The sequence below is a fragment of the Dreissena polymorpha genome, chromosome 11, assembly GCF_020536995.1.
Source record: "Dreissena polymorpha isolate Duluth1 chromosome 11, UMN_Dpol_1.0, whole genome shotgun sequence".
Lineage (NCBI taxonomy): Eukaryota > Metazoa > Mollusca > Bivalvia > Myida > Dreissenidae > Dreissena > Dreissena polymorpha.
Genome location: NC_068365.1, coordinates 78,020,287 through 78,040,705, shown reverse-complemented (window position 1 = coordinate 78,040,705; position 20,419 = coordinate 78,020,287). Strand labels below are relative to the sequence as shown.

General features: G+C 35.1%; 1 protein-coding gene across 1 annotated transcript; it reads left to right on the top strand.

Annotated features, from left to right (window-relative positions):
- Window positions 1-290: 290 nt before the first annotated feature.
- Window positions 291-19,507, top strand: LOC127849958 (coadhesin-like). Its single transcript, XM_052382698.1, has 7 exons — window positions 291-645; window positions 13,822-13,992; window positions 14,194-14,364; window positions 14,635-14,796; window positions 16,532-16,705; window positions 18,194-18,314; window positions 19,155-19,507. Exons 1-7 carry the CDS (start codon window positions 291-293, stop codon window positions 19,321-19,323), a joined length of 1,323 nt encoding a protein of 440 aa, XP_052238658.1. The 3' UTR covers window positions 19,324-19,507.
- The last annotated feature ends 912 nt before the right edge of the window (window positions 19,508-20,419 follow it).

The following is a 20,419-nucleotide window of genomic DNA, read 5'->3' as shown; positions in this document are numbered from 1 at the left end:
GTTTAATATATCTAAACCAGACATATTAACCGATTTACCTTTGAATGTACTCAATACGCACGACTTTCTTCCTGTAAAAAAAGGCGGGTTTACGAACCTGAAAATTGTGAACCATTGACACGTACTGTGATTATTATACCGTATCGCAACAGAGAGCAGCATCTGAAAATTATCATCAACAATCTGCACAGGATTCTACAGAGGCAGCAGCTGAAATACGGAATCTTTGTCATAGAATTGTCGCTACCCACCACGTTCAACATAGGAGTCCTCATGAACATGGGTTCTTAATGGCAAACAATATCAGCGAATATGATTGCTTTGTCTTCCATGATGTCGACCTTATTCCTCTAGATGACAGAATTGCATACCATTGCGACGTGTCTCCTAAACACATGTCCGCATTCAACACGAAATACGCGAAGGTGAATATTGCCAAGGCTCTTCCTTATTCCACCTATGTGGGCGGTGTTATCAGCTTACGGGGCGTGGATTATAAGAAACTGAACGGGTTTAGTAACGCCTACTTCGTGGTGGAGGGAGGAGATGATGACATTGAAATTAGAGCAAAGGCAGCGATGATACCATTTAAAAGGGAAAACCAGAACATCGGTCGATATACGCCGCCCTTCCCACCAAGAGATAGTAACAACACGGAAAATCTTTTAAAAGGATCTGTTGTTTAAATCAGCGAGAAAAAGAGATTTAAATGAAGGATTAAACTGTTGAGAAATGTTGTAACGGCTATCAATTGTGTACAGAGATCTGTATGTACATGTAAATGTATCGTGTGTGATGAAAATATTGTAATGAACCAACTTTTAAATTTGTAAGTAATGCATAGAGTTTAACTTGCAAGTCTACTTTTCGTTGTAGCGAATACGTGTATATGTGTGCGTGCATGTGTGTTGTAGTACTCAGTTGTAAATTCAGAACATAGCTATTACATGTATACACATTAAATTGTGTTAATTTACATGTCCAGAAAAAAAGAAAACATAGCCTTGTAATCTTTTTTTATATTCTTATATGTGATGTATGCATAGAATGAACAAAATACATGGTTTTCAATTCACTTTCACTTTACGTTTAAAAATAATAGTGAATGTCATGATGCACTGTTTGAAATTAGCGAGATTGTTATGTGTGTCTATTAAAGGGGCCGTCAAACAGATTTTGGCATGTATTGAAGCTTGTCATTAAATGCTTAAATGCTTTTATATTGATAAATTTAAACATTTGAACTAAAAATCTCCAGTAAAAAAAACAAGAATACAATTTAAAAAAAGGAAAAAAGTTACCCTCAACAGGGCGCGAACCATTGACCCTTGGATTCCTGGAGTCTTGGAGTAAAAAGCCTCCCGCCTAGACCACTCGACCATCCACGCTAATATACAAAATAGGATGTATTGTTTAGCTATATAAGCAATCCTCGTAGTTCCCCAAAATCCCGAATCGCGTCGATACGACGCTTTATCTGTTGGACGGCCCCTTTAAAGTGATATTATGGGCATTTTTCCACAGTTGAATTGAGATGAAAATAATTAACAGGTCAAAACAGTTAGTAAAAATGTGGTTACTGACCAATTATCTGCAACTCCTCTTGCTACCAGTTGTTTTATAAAAATATATTTTATATTCGATATTCTTACGTGACCCACCTCTAATCCGAAATGACCGTAAAACAAAATTGTGTCTTTGTGTCGTATAAACGAATCTGCACTAAAACTAAATTTAGGTTCACGTCGTACATGCATGATCAGTTGTAAAACGAAAGTAACGGATTGATATTCAAATGCCTTATTTTTCTCTTTCCGGGATATGTTTTAGTATGTTGATGCTGTTTAAGAAATATAAGTGTACAATGTATATGAAGTGAAAACACCAAAAAAAAAAAAACAACGGTTGCGATAGACACCTATAAACTGTTAGATGCCCATAATAATCCACTTTAACATTAAAGTAATAAAATAAGCGCATTAGATAAACAAGATTAATCTATGACCGCTGCGGTCGATAGCGATACATAGCTAATTTATACTTGTTTTGTACAAACCGACTTTTAAATAAAATTTGTATTTGTATTTGCGTTAACCGTGCAATGACCAATCATTTTGATTACAATCAAATTGATTTTCATTCAGTTGACTTGTTAAGGTTTAAACAATTACCAAAACTAATACGAATTCTGGATTCCTTTTTTAATGACTTTAAATATCAGACTGCTATATTAGTAAGGAAAGGTTTCGTTATGAAAATACCAATAAATGTTTTAAAACTTTACAAATAAATAATTTAAGGCCCCTTTCCGAAGACAGCGGCCCCCTTCCGCGACGAGCCCTTTCCGTGGCGCTCGCCTTTCGCGTTACTCGTATCGTACGGCTTTAAAAAATATTGTGAAATTAATTCATTTCTTGATGGCTTTGAATAAAATTTCAAATGTAAACATAAAGTAAGGTTTCGTTTATGAAAATACCAATTAATGTATTTAAAATTATAGAAATAAATAATTTTAGCCCCTTTCCGAAGGCCGATGCCCCTTTCCGCTACGAGCCCTTTCCGTGGTGCTCGCCCTTTTCCGTTTCTTATTTCGTAGGGCATTAAAAAATAGTCTAAAGTTAATCATTTCTTGATAAAAAAAATGTTGCCCTAAGAATTCGTGGGATAACATTTAATCTTGCATATAAATTAACACATTTCCTTTATATCACATGTTTTATCTTCATGTTTGTGTGTTCCCGCCCAGCGTTAATTCAAAATATCTTAACATTAACAAAACACGCATGATAAACATTTGAATTAGTTCATACGTAATGAAGAAATACGTCTGTTAACAATTTATCGTATGATATCACGTTGCTTTCACTTAAAAAACGGACACGGCCAGATACAATCAATCAGCTTATGTCATGCGTTATAAAATCAAATAACGATGTTTTTTATTTGAGGAAAAGCGAGGTTGTAAATTTTGCAAGAGTTAAAAACTGATATTCGAGACAAAACACAGATGATTGATAACATTAAACATCAAAGTAAGCGGTATTATTTCACTTCATTTCGAGCATTATTTCTGAAACTTTGTTGTGAACGGACTTGGTTGAAAACATGGGAACGATATTGATAATAATTTTAACAATAGGTAGGTGCGTCAGTAAAAAGTATCGTACAACGATTGCAATACATATTGATGTCTTTAATTGCATAACTGTGTTAAAATAATTGCATCATACTTTGACTCGATGCTTTATACACGCTCTGTGTATGGTTAATGTAACGTTTAAGTTCTTTGAGGACAGTGTATATTTTTGCCATGGCATTTTAGTAAATTATACATTAGTTTATACAAGTGTTAAACTGATCTTTCCAAATAGTGTTATTATTAACAAGAAATATCTTTAAAAAAGATATACGGCGTTGATTGTGGTTGGAGTTTATGGAAGGTAAAGATTTAAATGAATGAGATCAAGGATAGCTAATATCTTTTTCTGTGCAGTTTTTAGCTGCATTAAACGCAGTACGGGATGTTACGCGGAGTTTTCGCGGCTTATTTACATATTACATATTGCTGGTCATAAACCTATAGATACAAAACAGAAAACCAAAGTCAACCGGCCACACGCGAAGTCTCCGTACATATTTTAAATATGTATACGCGCGTTCTTCGATAAAACCTGTTTGAGTGGTTTATCGGGCATTGCTACGTGTATTTGATTCGATTATTAACAGTATCGAGAATCATCGCGCTCATACTTAATACATTAGTCAATATGCTGCAATAATACATTAGTAAATATGATGGAATAATTCTTGTTAATTAATTAAAAATAATATTTATCATGGTATTGTTGAAAACACATTAAGAATCTATTATTGGACATGCCATAAATAATATCGCTGGATATCTCATTTCAACATCTTTCTGGTGGTAAAGAAAATTCCAGTTCACCTAGTTCACGCTATAGCGTCTTTATTATATGACTATTATGTTACTGACCGCGAACTCCGAACAGCACATAAGGTCTGACCTTTATATTAACTCTGAAATCAAACACACTAACCACGAACTGACCCCTTATACCTCGCGGGTTGAAATGCAATGCATTAAAGTGAGGCATCGCTTCCACTGCTCTTTATACTTTTACATATAACATGTTGACAGGAATATGGAAGTAAGTACTAAATATGAGAACATGGCCTTTAAGTACACAACGTTCTCGCGCTGAAAATCTTCTGAAAATAAAAGGTGCACGCACAACTGTATTGATGTCGAGATTGAGTGTGAAACTGTTCTATCTATTAAGCCTTTTTATTAGAGATAAAACTGTTTCATGCTGAACACGCAGTAAAACAGTGTTACAAAGACGCGGACATGTTTCCAATATTCTAGTGGTAATCAAATCAGCCAATGCAGTCAATGAAGTGTATCATCTGTACTTGGCCGCGGGAAGTTTTTTTTGAATTCTATTGGACGCTAACAAAGGTCAGGCTAGGTGAAAAGCTGGCGTATACAGCTAACGCGGAAAAATCTGTATTCTTTAAACACTTAATAATTGTATGTAAAACTGTGTTAAACAATTTGTTTCTTTGTTGGATTTTACGACGTTTTGAATATTTAGTCATGTCACGGCGGTAGTTTACTAACTTATACTTTTCCTGGGGGTAACTTATTTCTTTACCAGTACTACGTGTGCTAATTCATGTCAGTAACTGTGATCGCTCTTATTGTTTTTCGTTAAAAATAGCCGTAGAAAAAGATTTTAAGACTAATCCAAAAACACTTTCTGGGGCAACTAAGCTAGGGTGTTCTTTTTATAATTTTCTTTTTTTTCTTCTTTTTTTTGCAATGAGAAAATCTTATATGAGTGATTGGCCTAATTGTCACGACACAATTCAAACAACGTCATTTTATAACGCCATATGCTTTTCTGGTTATGCTGCACGCGATAAGAATTCCACAATTGTAATTCATACTGTTTTTAAACTTATGATACTTAATTTTTTTTGGCAGCTTTGCTCCAGTCAGAGGTTCATTCTAAAGGTAAGGTTATAATCAATAGTTTATTTACATATGTGCTAAGTGTAATATAAATGTGTAATTCGAATATTAACTTTAACATTGCCCATAACTTTTGCAATATTGAAGATAGCAACTGATATTTGCACAGGAGTTTGAAATTCTATCCATAAAGCTAATCTAATGGCTAAATTTAAAAATACCCCTGAATAGTATAAAGACTACACTAAGGAGTTTAAAATTCTATCCATAAAGCTAATCTAATGGCTAAATAAAAAAATACCCTGAATAGTATAAAGACTACACTAAAAGAATGAAACGCAGCAGACACCGGACCCGCCCATTTTTCAATAATGCTGCGTTTACACCATGTTCCCGGCGACCACGGCAATCACGTTTCGGGCCACCATGGAGGAAACGGGATGAACGTGAGGCAACGTAGGGGAACGGAATAGCCAAACGTGACACAACGGGGTTGCCGTGGTTGCCGTGCCAACATTTTAAAACTGTCAAAAAATTTGCCACGGCAGTCACGGCGGAAATGAGAAACGTGATAGAACTTGTTAACGCAACACAACTTGACAGTACGTAGCAGGCCGTAACAGAACCCGAAAAGTGTCCGTACTCTGACGGGAATCCTTTTCTTTCCCCGACATGTTAAGTTTCTACCACGTTGTGTTACGTTTTTGTTACGCTTTGTCAAGATAACTACGGCAAGCTAGGATAATTGATAGCCGTTTTGCTACGTGATTAATCCGACCCGTTACGGTGTGTTGCGTTTTGCAGGCAGATGCGGTTACGGCAAGTTGAGTTGTTGTACTGTCTGACACGATTCGCGCGGTCTGAAGCTGAGTATATAAAAGCCGTGCTTCTCAGGAAAATTTCATTTCAGTCTGAACACTCGATGAGCAAACATGCCACCAAGAAAGCGCCGAACAAAGGCTACCCCCCGCGCTGCAAACGACGTTCAAGTAGAGGAACAACCTGAAAGTACTTGCCTTCCACCAAATGCCTCAGAGTCAGTGCCAGTTTCAATCCAGGTGTAAGGGAGGAGCGATACTTTCGTATCTTGTCTTGAGATGACTTGAGATATCCGTTCAAGGATCTCGTCGAATAGTTCTGGGGGCATCCTCAGATAATTCTGAAAGGTGTTGATATCTTCTTTGCGGAGTTCTCTGGTAAGAAATGCATCAAAGTGCCCCTGCTGCTGCCTTCTAGCTTCCGATAGCCATGGACGAACCCACAGGGACCTTGGCCTCCTTTTTCGTCTTTTCCCGGACTTTTTTGCTTCTTTCAGCTCTTTACAACGCAAAGATTTTATTTATGCTGCAAATAAGCAGGCAAACATAAATCATCCTCGTCGTTCACATCCATGTCACTGGAATTATTTTGTTATAATAAATACTGTTGCTTGAGAGTTTTCTTTTATACCGGGAGCACAATCGTGCCCGAAACCTCTCGGATGTCCACGTTTGATCCGCACGGTACCTTGACAGAACGTGACAAATAAATGGCAAACGTGTCCAACGTATCAGACCTGCATGACAAACGCAAACAACGTGCGGGAACTTAACAGAACGCATCGTACCTTGAAGCAACATTTATACATCCGTGACAGACCGTGGATGAAAACTTAGCGCACCGTCGAAGGGCCGCGTTTTCGCTTCGACGGCACGTCACGGATACTTTGATAAACCGTGAGGAAACTTAGCACAACCTACCAAACCTTGGATTTAAGGTCAAAAATTGCAAAAGCCACACGGCGCGATACGTTTCGGACAAACGGGACTGCCGTGGTCGCCGGGAACATGGTGTAAACGCAGCATAAACAAGGGAATTTACTGGAAAAACAGGGTACCCTACATCGACCCATGGTATAATAGTCAAAAGGCCGGTGAAAGAAACTACGAAACACTACTTACCTAGAACTACCTTCCTCTAATTCACAATTATTCAACACTTTCCGCTCATCGTCGGATCCATTGCGTGATGTTGTTGTTTTTTAGACTAGATTGCACTCTACCGGTACGCAGTTGTTTACACTATCGACAAAGCGGGGATTTGGGGGCGGTAGCTCCCGATACTAAGGAAATATATAGGATAAAAAGGATTATTAGGTGTTGCGTTAGATGTTAGGTATTGGGCGCCTTAGCAACGATAAAATTATACGCTTTTCCATTCTTTTTTACGTACCTGTAACGTGCAATCGTCCCGTTTTTTATTCACTGCGAATCTGCCATGTACTTTCACTTCAATAACAAAAACAACAAGAAATATATTCTTTATTGTATATGTTATAATAAATATTCCTATAAATTAATAGAATGTGTTTGTTTTTATTTGTCAGTTAATTAAAATGTTTATTTTATTCGAAGATGTTGTTGTTGATGTTGTATTGACGAAAACAAAGACACGTAAACCGATGACCATGAATCGGGAAATTTGAAAATTGGAAAATTTCCTAGCGAGTTGTAGTTTATCATGGCCAGTCATCTAAGCATAGAGATATGGTATGTTTTCTATGTGTTTTATGTCAAGTTAGGTGTAAAACTGACCACCATTGTGTGAAACACAAAGATATGCCATATTGGATAACACTCTATGACTTAATTCTGGGGGGGGGGGGGGGGGGGGGTCGAGAATGGCCACCTTTTTTAGCGCTCCCAGTATATGAATAGCTTCCTTTTTAGACAAGAGAGGCCTCATTTTCTATATGGGTGCCTGATTTTCACATTTGGCATACGATATGAATCGCCCAACTTTCGGACTATGACTGGCTGCGACCTTGGTAGTCTACTAGAACCACCGACCTTCCGCGCTAGTCACATGGATGTCTTCATAGACCACTCCGGCTTGGCACATATTACTTGACTGTATTAACTTACCTTATGATTTGTCACGAATTTGATGATTAGTGATTGGGATATGATATAGTTATTTTTAAGCAAATAATAACGAACACCCTTAGTAAATATCACCACAGCTTTAATGATAACTATACACGCAAATACTTTGCGAACATACAAGTACTCGTATTCGTGTACATAATGCATCATCAACATATAGAGTATATCCTGTCTAACAAAGCGTTTCTAGCCACTAAACAGTACATGTTTATTGATGCAGGAGTTTGAAATTCTATTCATAAAGTTAATGTAATGGCTAAATAATAAAAATAGACCCCCCCCCCTATATAGTATCTATAGACTATATAGGCTAACTCCTGTGATATTATTATTGTCATGTATTGTCTCTTTCGGAGGATATAATTCCAAGCACGATCGGACATTTCCCTAGAACCGCTGATCGTTCAGCTTGGTTACACCAGCACTTAAACCAGATGGACACAATCGTAAAGTCTACATCATCGGACATTGTACTAATTTATTAAGCAACATGTATGTTTAAATGCATAAAGTAACGACACATCTAAATTTAATGAACACAATTAAATCATCGTTTTTAAGTGTGTGTGTGTATGTGTTTTGTTTCTGCTGTATGCGCACATGTCTTATTATTTATGCATTTACAGTGTATCAACTTTAAGCCCTTATTTAGTAAGCATGTGTTACATTTTCGCAACATGTGACCAATAACATACGAAAATATAAACGTACCTGATGTCGCTTTCAGATATGTGTATAGAAACGAAATAAACACATGTTGTTTCTAAATATACAAATTGCGGTCGATATCAACGTCATCACATCCTGTCCGTATTTTGAAAGATTTAATATACGTAAGCAAGTTTGACGTTTTCAATTTATGATACAAACAACATGGTGTAGTTTACAATTCACTCCCAACATCCTGAATCAAAATATAGACACAGCGAAAAATCTTGCTAGGAAAATGTATATACAAATTGCAGTCGATATCAACGTCATCACATCCTGTCCGTATTTCGAAAGATTTATTATTCGTAAGCAAGTGTGACGTTTGCAATTTATAATACAAACAGCATTTGCATTTTCATAAACGAAACGTTACTTTATGTTTACATTTTAAACTTCATTCAAATCCATCAAGAAAATGGTTTAATTTTAAAATATGTTTGAATGTCTTACGATATGAGTAATGGAAATAGACGAGCAAATTCCTGTGTATGGCTATTACTCGTTCCTCCTGTTCACCTTTGACGAGGTTGTACAGCGTATTAATAAATCGTGATAAATCTAGATGTCGCCATTTTGTTGCATTTTTAAGACATGATTTGCACTTTCACAATTGTTGTTTGTCCAACACTTTGTTTACTATCAACAGAACACTTTGTCATAACATCGTTCATCATCATTATCTTTAAATGTATTTAATTGTAAACAGCCTCAGTAATGCTCATATCAATCAAATTTCATTTTAAACATGATGTCATGGGATATGACAAAAGTTTAAATTGCGTCATGTTAATTGATTTGCACCAGTTAAGTTGGAAAGTTATTGAGACAAAAATTTATTCAGCTTTATCTCTTTTGACCCTATCCCCCATAAAAAGCACACACTAAAACAATGTCATACTGTGAACAAAAAAAGAAAACTTCTTTGGAATATACGCTGACGTTTGTACATGTACATAAATACATCACTAAGCCTTACATCGCTGTAGATGCGATGGGCATTGCAAGTTTCGGAGCATACCGAACACAAGTAATCCATTTCAATAACAATATTAAAGTTTATTATATGATTTATTAAGAGTTGAGCTTATTCAATTAATTTCCCCAATTTTGATGAAAACGACGCTAATTTTCCCAATTTGACCGGTACCGGAGGCAGTCCCAAAGTGGTGAGGAAAAACGCTGATGGAACTATCGGAATATCTCCCGCTTTGTCGTTTAAAACATAAGCAAAATATAATCTAAAAGTTGTGCGGTAACTCCACAGAAATAACGGATTGTTTCTAAGTAATTAAAGTATAATGACCACGTGCCCCGTCGGACTAGCAAATTCTTTATTTACTTGTCCGGACTTACAATTTGGTTGTCCCGGACAGTCGGACTACCGTTTATGTCGAGCCCTGCAGTGTTGATTAGCATATAATGTTAATTCCAATCACTTATTTCTTTTATTTTGTATGTTGATTACAATAAGCAATTTTTGACATCAGGATATTGATATGTGTAATATATGTTTAATATAGTCAGTATTGATTAGGCTTAGCATTTAAAATGTTAATTGGAGCGACATCAGGTACGTTGTTATTTTCGTATGTTATTGGTCACACGTTGCGAAAATGTAACACATGCTTACTAAATAAGGCTTAAAGTTGATAAACTGTAAATGCATAAATAATCAGACATGTGCGCATACAACAGAAACAAAACACACACACTTAATATCGATGATTTAATTGTGTTCATAACATTTAGATGTGTCGTTTACTTTATGCATTTAAACATGCATGTTGCTTAATTAATTAGTACAATGTCCGATGATGTAGACCTTACGATTGTGTCCATCTGGTTTAAGTGCTGGTGTAACCAAGCTGAACGATCAGCGGTTCTAGGGAAATGTCCGATCGTGGTTGGAATTATATCCTCCGAAAAGAGACAATATATGACAATAATAATATCACAGGAGTTAGCCTATATAGTCTATAGAGACTATATAGGGGGGGGGGTCTATTTTTTATTATTTAGCCATTACATTAACTTATGAATACCATTTCAAACTCCTGCATCAATATACATGTACTGTTTAGTGGCTATAAACGATTTGTTAGACAGGATATACTCTATATGTTGATGATGCATTATGTACACGAATACGAGTACTTGTATGTTCGCAAAGTATTTGCGTGTATAGTAATCATAAAGCTGTGGTGATATTTACTAAGGGTGTTCGTTATTATTTACTTAAAAATAACTATATCATTTCCCAGTCACTTATCATCAAATTCGTGACAAATCATAAGGTAAGTTAATACAGTCAAGTAATATGTGCCAAGCCGGAGTGGTCTATGAAGACATCCATGTGACTAGCGGCGGAAGGTCGGTGGTTCTAGTAGACTACCAAGGTCGCAGCCAGTCAGAGTCCGAAAGTTGGGCATCCATATAAGAAAATGAGGCCTCTCATGTCTGAAAAGGAAGCTATTCATATACCTGGGAGCGCTAAAAAAGGTGGCCATTTTCGACACCCCCCCCCCCCCCCCGTATTAAGTCATAGACTGTGATCAATTATGGCATATCTTTGTGTTTCACACAGAAGTGGTCAGTTTTACACCTAACTTGACATAAAACACATAGAAAACATACCTTATCGCTATGCTTAGATGACTGGCCATGATAAAATACCACTCGCTAGGAAATTTTCCAATTTTCAAATTTCCCGCTTCATGATCATTGGTTACATGTCTTTTGTTTTCGTCAATACAACATCAACAACAACATCTTCGAATAAAATAAACATTTTAATTGACTGACAAATAAAAACAAACACATTCTATTAATTTATAGGAATATTTATTATAACGTATTAAATAAAGAATATATTTCTAGTTGTTTTCGTTATCGAAGTACATGGCAGATTCGCAGTGAATAACGGGACGATAGCACGTTACCGGTACGTAAAAAGAATGGAAAAGCGTATAATTGTATCGTTGCTAAGCGCCCAATACCTAACACCTAACGCAAAACCTAATAATCCTTTTTATCCCATATATTTCCTTAGTATCGGGAGCTACCGCCCCCAATCCCCGCTTTGTCGATAGTTGTAAACAACTGCGTACCGGTAGAGTGCAATCTAGCCTAAGAACAACAACAACACGCAATGGATCCGACGATGAGCGGAAAGTGTTGAATAATTGTGAATTAAGAGGAAGGTAGTTCACGGTAAGCAGTGATTATTGTACCATGGGTCGATGTAGGGTACCCTGTTTTTCCAGTAATTTCCCTTGTTTACTGGAAAATGGGCGGGTCCGGTGTCTGCTGCGTTTCATTCCTTTAGTGTAGTCTTTATACTATTCACGGGTATTTTTTTATTTAGCCATTAGATTAGCTTTATGGATAGAAATTGAAACTCCTGTGTAGTGTAGTCTTTATACTATTCAGGGGTATTTTTTATTTAGCCATTAGATTAGCTTTATGGATAGAATTCAAACTCCTGTGATATTTGACATGCATGTGCATCTCATGGAGCATAGGGACCGTTAAGTAAAAATATTCTATTATACTACATATATATACAAGGGATACAACTGTGAAAATTCCTGCACACAACCATGGTGTAAACAATAGCGAAAAATTTGCTTCCAAACGCAATAAATACGCCAATTAAACTGTATTACAACAGCCAAGACATTTATCTTTCAGAAAATAATACACTTGGCAATAAAGTACAAGCTTTTCATTGAACTAAGAGAGAAAGTTTCATTCAAAATGCTCAAAAATCCTTACTTAGACACAGGTGTGCACAGCTGAAAACTGAGAATTCTAGAAGTAATTTTCGTATTCCTTTGTTATAAAGCTCTTTTGCTGGTACATATTCCTTGGATAGTTTTTTTTCATAGTAAAATAGAACATAATTACTATTTAGTGAGCATATTTTGCTAGAAATTCATATCAATCTGCTTCAATTTCACAATGACAATGTTTTACTTTCATTTTGGATACTTCACATGTATTTCTAACATGCAATTTGATTGGTTGAAATTCCACTGCAGTAATAAATCCAGCCATTCACGTTCCACGTAACATTACCTGACAAATTGCATACAAATCCTTGAAGATAGTAGAAATGTAAACAAATTTAATATTTACGGTGTTTTACATATATGCAGTTACATGCAATTATGGAAGGTGTCTACTTTGATTAATAAAGTGTCTATGGATAATAAAACAAGGTAAAATTTGCTCAACTTCTCTGTAATTATTAAATTATGAAACAAAATGTGTCAAAGTGGGTGTGCACACCTGTGTCGCATTTCGAAAATTTTACCGTTTTCACGAAACTTTCGTTTCAAACACAACTATGAACACTTTTACTGCTATAAACATAGTTATTATCTGATAGACATATGTCTGAACTGTTGTTATACAGTTTTTTGGTGTAATTATTGCTTTTGGAAGCGATTTTTTTGCTATTGATCAGACCATGATGTTGTGCAGGAATTTGACAGTTGTATCCCTTGTATATATGTATATAGTATAATAGAGTATTTTTAACCTAACGATCCCTGTGTCATGGAGCTGCACATTTTGAGAGGTGCAAGGTCAAGGTCATTCTTCAAGGTCAAAAAACAAATCCAAGGGAAGTAACAAGCTTTAAAGGGAGATGATTTATATTTATCATTTGGCAGGTACAGATAATTTTCAAAAGGGAAGTAATATTTTTTAAAGTAATATAATAAAAAAAAAATCAAAATAAGTATTTAGGTTTGTATTGTATTGTTTATATGTGTTTACGAATAAATAAATATATAATTGTTATAACCAATTTAATTGTAATATAATATTTTAGATGTATGTTTTATTTAAATATAGAGGTTATCTGACGTCAACCTCAAGAGCGATGATAAATAGTTAAAGTATTGAGCAAAAGTCATGCTACCAGTGTCAAATATTATTAAATATTACGTTATCATAAAATTTAGTTGTCCATTAGTATCTCATTTTTGTCACAGTATTTGGAAAATTACAGCATACGCACACGAAAGCCTTGTATCAACGTATTCAATGCGATAAGTTTACTACAATCTTTGACACTTTATTATGTGGTATAATGGAATTCTAAATCTTAGAAAATTAAAGACTGCATTTAAGAATTAAATAATACAAGTATGCTCATTTTAAATTTAAATACACCATTATTAGTTGATGGCAATTGGACGGATTGGTCAACTTGGTCAGCGTGTGCCATCACATGTGGGAACACCACGCAAACAAGAAGTAGAGCATGTACTAACCCTCCAGCTGCCGACAACGGGACGGACTGTGAAGGGACTTCAGATGATTACCAGCCATGCCTTAGAGAACCTTGTCCGGGTTTATGTATACACAACTGTATTTAACTCAGATGAAAATGCTATGCTAAAAAAACAACGATTAATCACATTTGCTTCGTATGTTTGTCTTTGTGTTCTTATTTAATGGTCGCATACACAACTACAAAAAGCGTGCCTTGTCTTTAATATAATTAATTCAAAATGAAACAATAATAATTAACTAAATAATCATAACTATTAGTTGACGGCAACTGGACTGATTGGTCAAGCTGGTCAGCTTGTTCTGTAACACGTGGAAGCGCAACACAAACTAGAATAAGAACTTGTATCAACCCTCCACCTGCACACAAGGGCACAGAGTGTGAAGGTGCATCGGAGGATTATAAGTCCTGCGTACATAAACCCTGTCGAGGTATACGAGTATAGTTTATTTATAAAGTTCAGTGTGCACAGTAAGCATTAATTGTATAAAACTTACTAAATCGAGTGCTCGCTCAAGTATAAGTGTGCATGTAATATTTCTTTATATATTACTACATCAATCGAACATAACATCTTTGACAAATTTAAGTATGTGAAATAAATGTTTTAACAAGATGATTAAGTCGCCGACATGAACAGCTTTTCAAATCACATATAAATGCACTAATAGCGTCTTAATTACCTATATATTTCCATGTAGGCTGGGGACCATGGAGTGAATGGAGTTCATGTTCGTCAACTAGTGGTGTAGGAATACAACATCGAAACAGGTCTTGGTATTCTTGGCCCAGCTTCACAAGTATAGATGATTTATGTGATGGCGATTATACAGACGTACAGATATGTATGCCAAGCGCATTCGGTATGATAATACATCAAATATAACAAACATATTTTTAAGCATCAACTGGCACTATTTACACTCTCCATATCGACTATTATAGAAATTTTCTTCCTGGATAAAACGAATCGGAAACGAGGCTGACTTTGTGAATATATTGCTTTGCCAATAGAGACATTACCATGTTCAGTAAACAAAACTGTTAAGTAAAATAATGCAGTTGATTTTAGTCCTTTCACGTTTTGTGTAACTTTATTGTGTAAATAGGTAATGTATTGGTTACTTAGTTTATACAATAATACAGAATATATTTTAAACGATTACAATGTAGCTGAATTTGATAAACAAACTTTATATGACATGATGCTTTAATTGAAACCTTTAATTTTATTATTATTTTAATTGTGCTGTTGTCAAAGAAGAGTAATGTTGCTGTGTTATTTCATGGAAGTGTACATAAGAAAAGATCATAGGCAGTTCATGAATACATATATGTTTATTTTAGAGACTGTATACCAATTAAATGAAAAGGATATATCAAATATCATACTATGCTTCAACCCATGCTAACTACAACTACATCTTTTCGGACATAAGGTCGGGTAACTTTTAAAATTAACTGGACCTCGCCAGATTTAAACGAACCACGTTCTTTTTTTTCACGCAAACCAGAAAAATACTGTTTTGTCAGTTTATCTTAACATATTGCCGTTCATATGTTATTGCAAATTAAAATTCAGTGAATTTTTATACAATAGTTTGAACTTTCAACTTAAAGTTAAGAAAGCTATAAAAGAATATATAAATTTAAACTATTTTTAAATAGTACTCGTAGAAACTGTGCAGCTGTTTAAAACGCTAACCTTCGCATCATATGTTGACAAGGTAAAGGAATATTGGGAGTTCGTATCGTTCCCCGCTTTCGCTTTACAATCACTACACGAATTCCAAACTGTTTGTGTTTCGCTTACGTAAAAAACTCCATATTTCAATAGTTCTGATATAAGCGCTAAGAGTTTATTACGTCATACCAACAAATAGCAACTTGGATTGACTGGTTGGTAATAACCCATTATATTTTATCGTATTTTTTAAGTAAAACAAACAATGTTTTAACAAATCAAAAGTTTCTTTTTTATTTCCAACCAAAAAGAGTTTTACTCTAATCGTGTTGTAGGGCACGAGGACCGAACGTTTCTGAAATAAAACCGGACCTCAAGAAATTGTATCGGAAATGTTCGTTTTCCGACCACTTTCGCATGGGTTGATGCTATCTATAAATTATATTGTTTAATATAAATACATAAAATATCAAAGATGTGTAGATAGTAGACGTAAAATGACCGCTATGTTGCCATAGTCACATCGTGAGCCTCGTTTTGGATTCATCAATATTATACATAATTAAGCGGGCGATAATCGCTTAAAATTAGAATTTGAATGATGCCCATTGGTTAAAGGAAAATTGTTCACACACATGCTCTTTAATTTTGTTCAACATAGTTCTAAACGGATATTTCAAAGGAATTATTGAGATAAAAAAAATCGGGATATAATTTAACTAAAATATTAACTTTCGTTCTATTGATCATGTTTGAATCTGTAGTTGATATTGAGTATCGCAGTTTATTTATCTTTAAACATTACATAGTTATATTGTTTTATTGAACATACTATTTTTAGACAGACGATTTGATTGAATTATTAAATATTTCATACTTTTTCCATGGTGTCACCTTTGAGATATTTTTCGAAGATGGTGGATGGACCCAGTGGTCATCATGGAGCACGTGCTCAGTCACGTGCGGTATTGGACTTAACCAGCGAACACGTTCTTGCACAAATCCTAAACCTTCCACATTTGGTGATCATTGTGTAGGACCAAATATTGATGTTGCTATATGCAACAAGCAACACTGTCCTAGCCCAGGTATTTGACCAGCTGATAAATTATTACAATTTGCAATGTCTTTCTGTTTATCCTATTTTTTTTATGACAATTGCTTGAATTCTGTACTCATTTACATTACATATTTTATACCGTCGATGTACATGTTTTACCAAAAAAATTCAAAGCGATAAATGATGTCCAACTTGATGTAAAATATTACAACTCAAAAGGGGGATTTTTTAACTTAAATATAAAACAAAAATCGAAGCACCGCACAACAATTTTTAAGGAGTTATTAGAAATTCATTTGTCTACCTGTACGTTCGTTTTTTTCTCCGTCTTTTCTTGCATTTCGTCCATTTTTAGCATCACATTTATAAACTTTATACTGTCAAATGTAAACTCTTTTTTATACGGTGGAATGTCGAGACCAGACATAAGATTTTCACCATAATAATTTATGAAGTGTTTTTTTCGAAAAGTTTTACGAGAGATTATAGAATAACAGATTCAAGTCGCAAATCATATTGAATGGTATTACTTTTTTCAAATTGGCTTTGCTTTTAAAACTGTGTTTATTTGGTAAACTTTGCATATAAATTTCATGTAATACTTTAAATATTTGGTCAATTACAAAATTGAAACCATAATTGATTAAAACGTGTGTTCCTATTATGTTTAAAAGACATAATACTTTTCGACAAGTCTGGGCTTGCAAACATTAAATTAATTGTATAAACAAAACAACTTTGCTAATACTTTATCGATTTGCATTTGGCTGCCATTTCTTAAATCGTTATTTGTAACTGGTAAATGGTCCGCATGGTCCTCATGGAGTAACTGGAACAATTGTACAGAGGGCGAAATAATGAGTCAGTTCAGAGAGTGCACCACACTTGCATCATCACCGTACGAACCCATTTGCATTGGTCATAGTGCGGACGTACGCCCTTGTGTTTCAGAAGGTACAGTCAGTAAATAAACACACTATATACATCATACATGCATTAGACTCAGATAAAAAGGTAGCCTACAGTTTGAAAGATGAACTTGGAATCCTGCATGCAAAGACCATAACATCGGCTTAATGACCTTTTTACATTTTGTATTGCCACTACGTTAAACATTTCACAAAACTTCAACAACTTGTCGTCAAATATGTCTAATCCAATCAGGCATCGTCAACGGTGCATTGCGGTCTATTTTATATATCAAGTTACAAAACATTTTCGACGGTTTTTTAAACTATGTTCTTAAACAAACTATTTTTTAGAATACATTATTGTACATATTGAAACTATACGATGTATGACATACACCTGTTGCAATACGTAATATAAACTTTGTGTTTACCCTAATCGAAAAACATTACATTTTCGAATGATTTTTATTTAAGGAATAAGTCCGGATCTTAACGATGATTTTCACCATTGAACCGGTGGTTTCAAAAACATGATTTATGTAGATATCACGTTTTGTGACTTGTTGTTATATACATTTTATAATAACTACGTATGTTTTGTTCAGTCCGTTTGAGGGATGGTCTTCTGGAGATTTACGTAAATGGTCAATGGGGAACCGTGTGTGATGATGAGTTTGACTCCAACGATGCAAAAGTGGCTTGCAGAATGCTTGGTTTCGACAATACGTAAGGATTTTATATATTATTTATTTTTTATTTGTAGAGGTCTATATGTTTTAATTACAAAAGCTAATGTAAAGTTGGATGAAACATACTACACCTTCTGGTAAATTGAATAACTACGCGATAATCATCTTTTCTTCTATTATTATTATTCGCTTAACTGAACTTCTATGTAGGTAATTTACTTTTTATTCGCTTGACAGATCTAGTTCATTTAATATTTATATGTTTTGTATAAACACACGATGTTCATGAGCTTATATATAATATATATATAATTGCTCTAGTAAATATAGTAAAGTATAGCTACGTGCAGATGACTTGTAAAACATCATTTTTGCTGGCTTTGGAATTGAATCGTATGTATTATAACACAGTGTTCAGATGCGTATTAGTGAATAAATACTTCGTCGTACCATTTTATCCCTACTTATATATGTAACTACTTCACCAAAGCTCAAAAGGCTAATCTGAAGTAATTTTTTAAGTGATATAAACTTATACACAAACATAATTTTCTGCAAAAGAATGCGCATTAAAAACGATATACCTAGACCGGTTGCTATAATCGGTGCCCGCCGAAGAATTGCTCTTGGGCTAGAGAGAACCTGTCAAGCTATCATTGTTAAAAACAATGTCACACAAAACAAACAAAAACACATCGGTTTATTATAAACGCACACGTATCGTCCAAAGCTAAAATTCTTTATCATTCTCGACGACAGGCTAAACATTTTTTCTACACATGAGTGCATGCAGTGTAATGAGATGTTTCGTTTCGGGAAAACTGCATGTTCAATAACCTGTAGAGAGTATCGTTATCGTTTCTGTTTTTAGTTTTAGTCAAACAGCCAGATTAAGATCTGATGTGGTTAGAGGAAACGTGTCAATGCCGATCTGGTTGGATAATCTTCGTTGTAACGGCTATGAAGATTCCTTGCTGGAGTGTTCCCATAATGGGGTGGGTTCCCATAATTGCAACCACAGTAAAGACGTTGGCTTGGTCTGCTGAGGGCCCATATTTGAATAAGGCTTCATTATGAACACTACGACACGTTGACAGAACAGTAGTCATATAAAGATGAAATTAAACAGTTCGTGAAACGAAACGATTTACACATAACACTTGCTTCGAGATGAATTCACTTAACCTGTTAATATATTTGTGTATGTATATTTTTTAATGAAAACATATATTTGGACTAATTAAAATTGTTACATAAAGTTGCACATTTTATCACGTAAAACAAAGTTTCCTTAATGCTATTTCGGTTTAGTCAATACACTTTGCCTTTGACAAAGTCGACCATCACAAACTCCTCATGAAACTTCATAGACTAGGGATACACCCCGAGACCATTTGTTGGATAAAGTCATTCCTATACGGTCGCACCCAGCAGGTTGCCGTCGAGGGCCATAACTCTGACAAACTTCCAGTCCTATTGGGCGTCCCCCAAGGCTCGGTCCTCGGACCTTGCCTGTTTCTCTCATACATAAATGACCTCCCTGACAGTGTTAGGAGCAAGGTTAGACTTTTCGCAGATGATACTATAGTTTATTTAACAGTTAAATCTACCCAAGACGCACAAACCCTCCAAAATCTTGAAAACTGGGAATCCGATTGGTCAATGGAATTCAACCCCGACAAATGTGAAATCCTTAGAATCAGCCGTAAAAAACATCCTTTCCTTTTTCCCTACAGACTCCATGGTATAGAACTAAAAGCCACAGAGACTGCAAAATACCTAGGTGCCACCATGAGTAAAGACCTGTCTTGGACCAATCACATAAACAACATAACATCAAAGGCCAGTTATTCACTCAGATTCATTAAAAGAAATATCAAAACTTCAAATCAAAAGGTTAAAGAGACTGCCTACAAAACGTATGTTAGGCCCCAGTTAGAATACTGTTCAACTGTTTGGCATCCTTGGCAAAAATATCTCATCTACAAAATTGAACAAGTCCAAAGATCAGCTGCCAGGTATGTTTGTAATGACTACAACTATACTAGTAGTGTTACCCAAATGCTAAATGATCTCAAATGGCAAACCCTAGAACAGCGTCGTAACATCAGTAATGTCACCCTATTATACAAAATCCAAAAT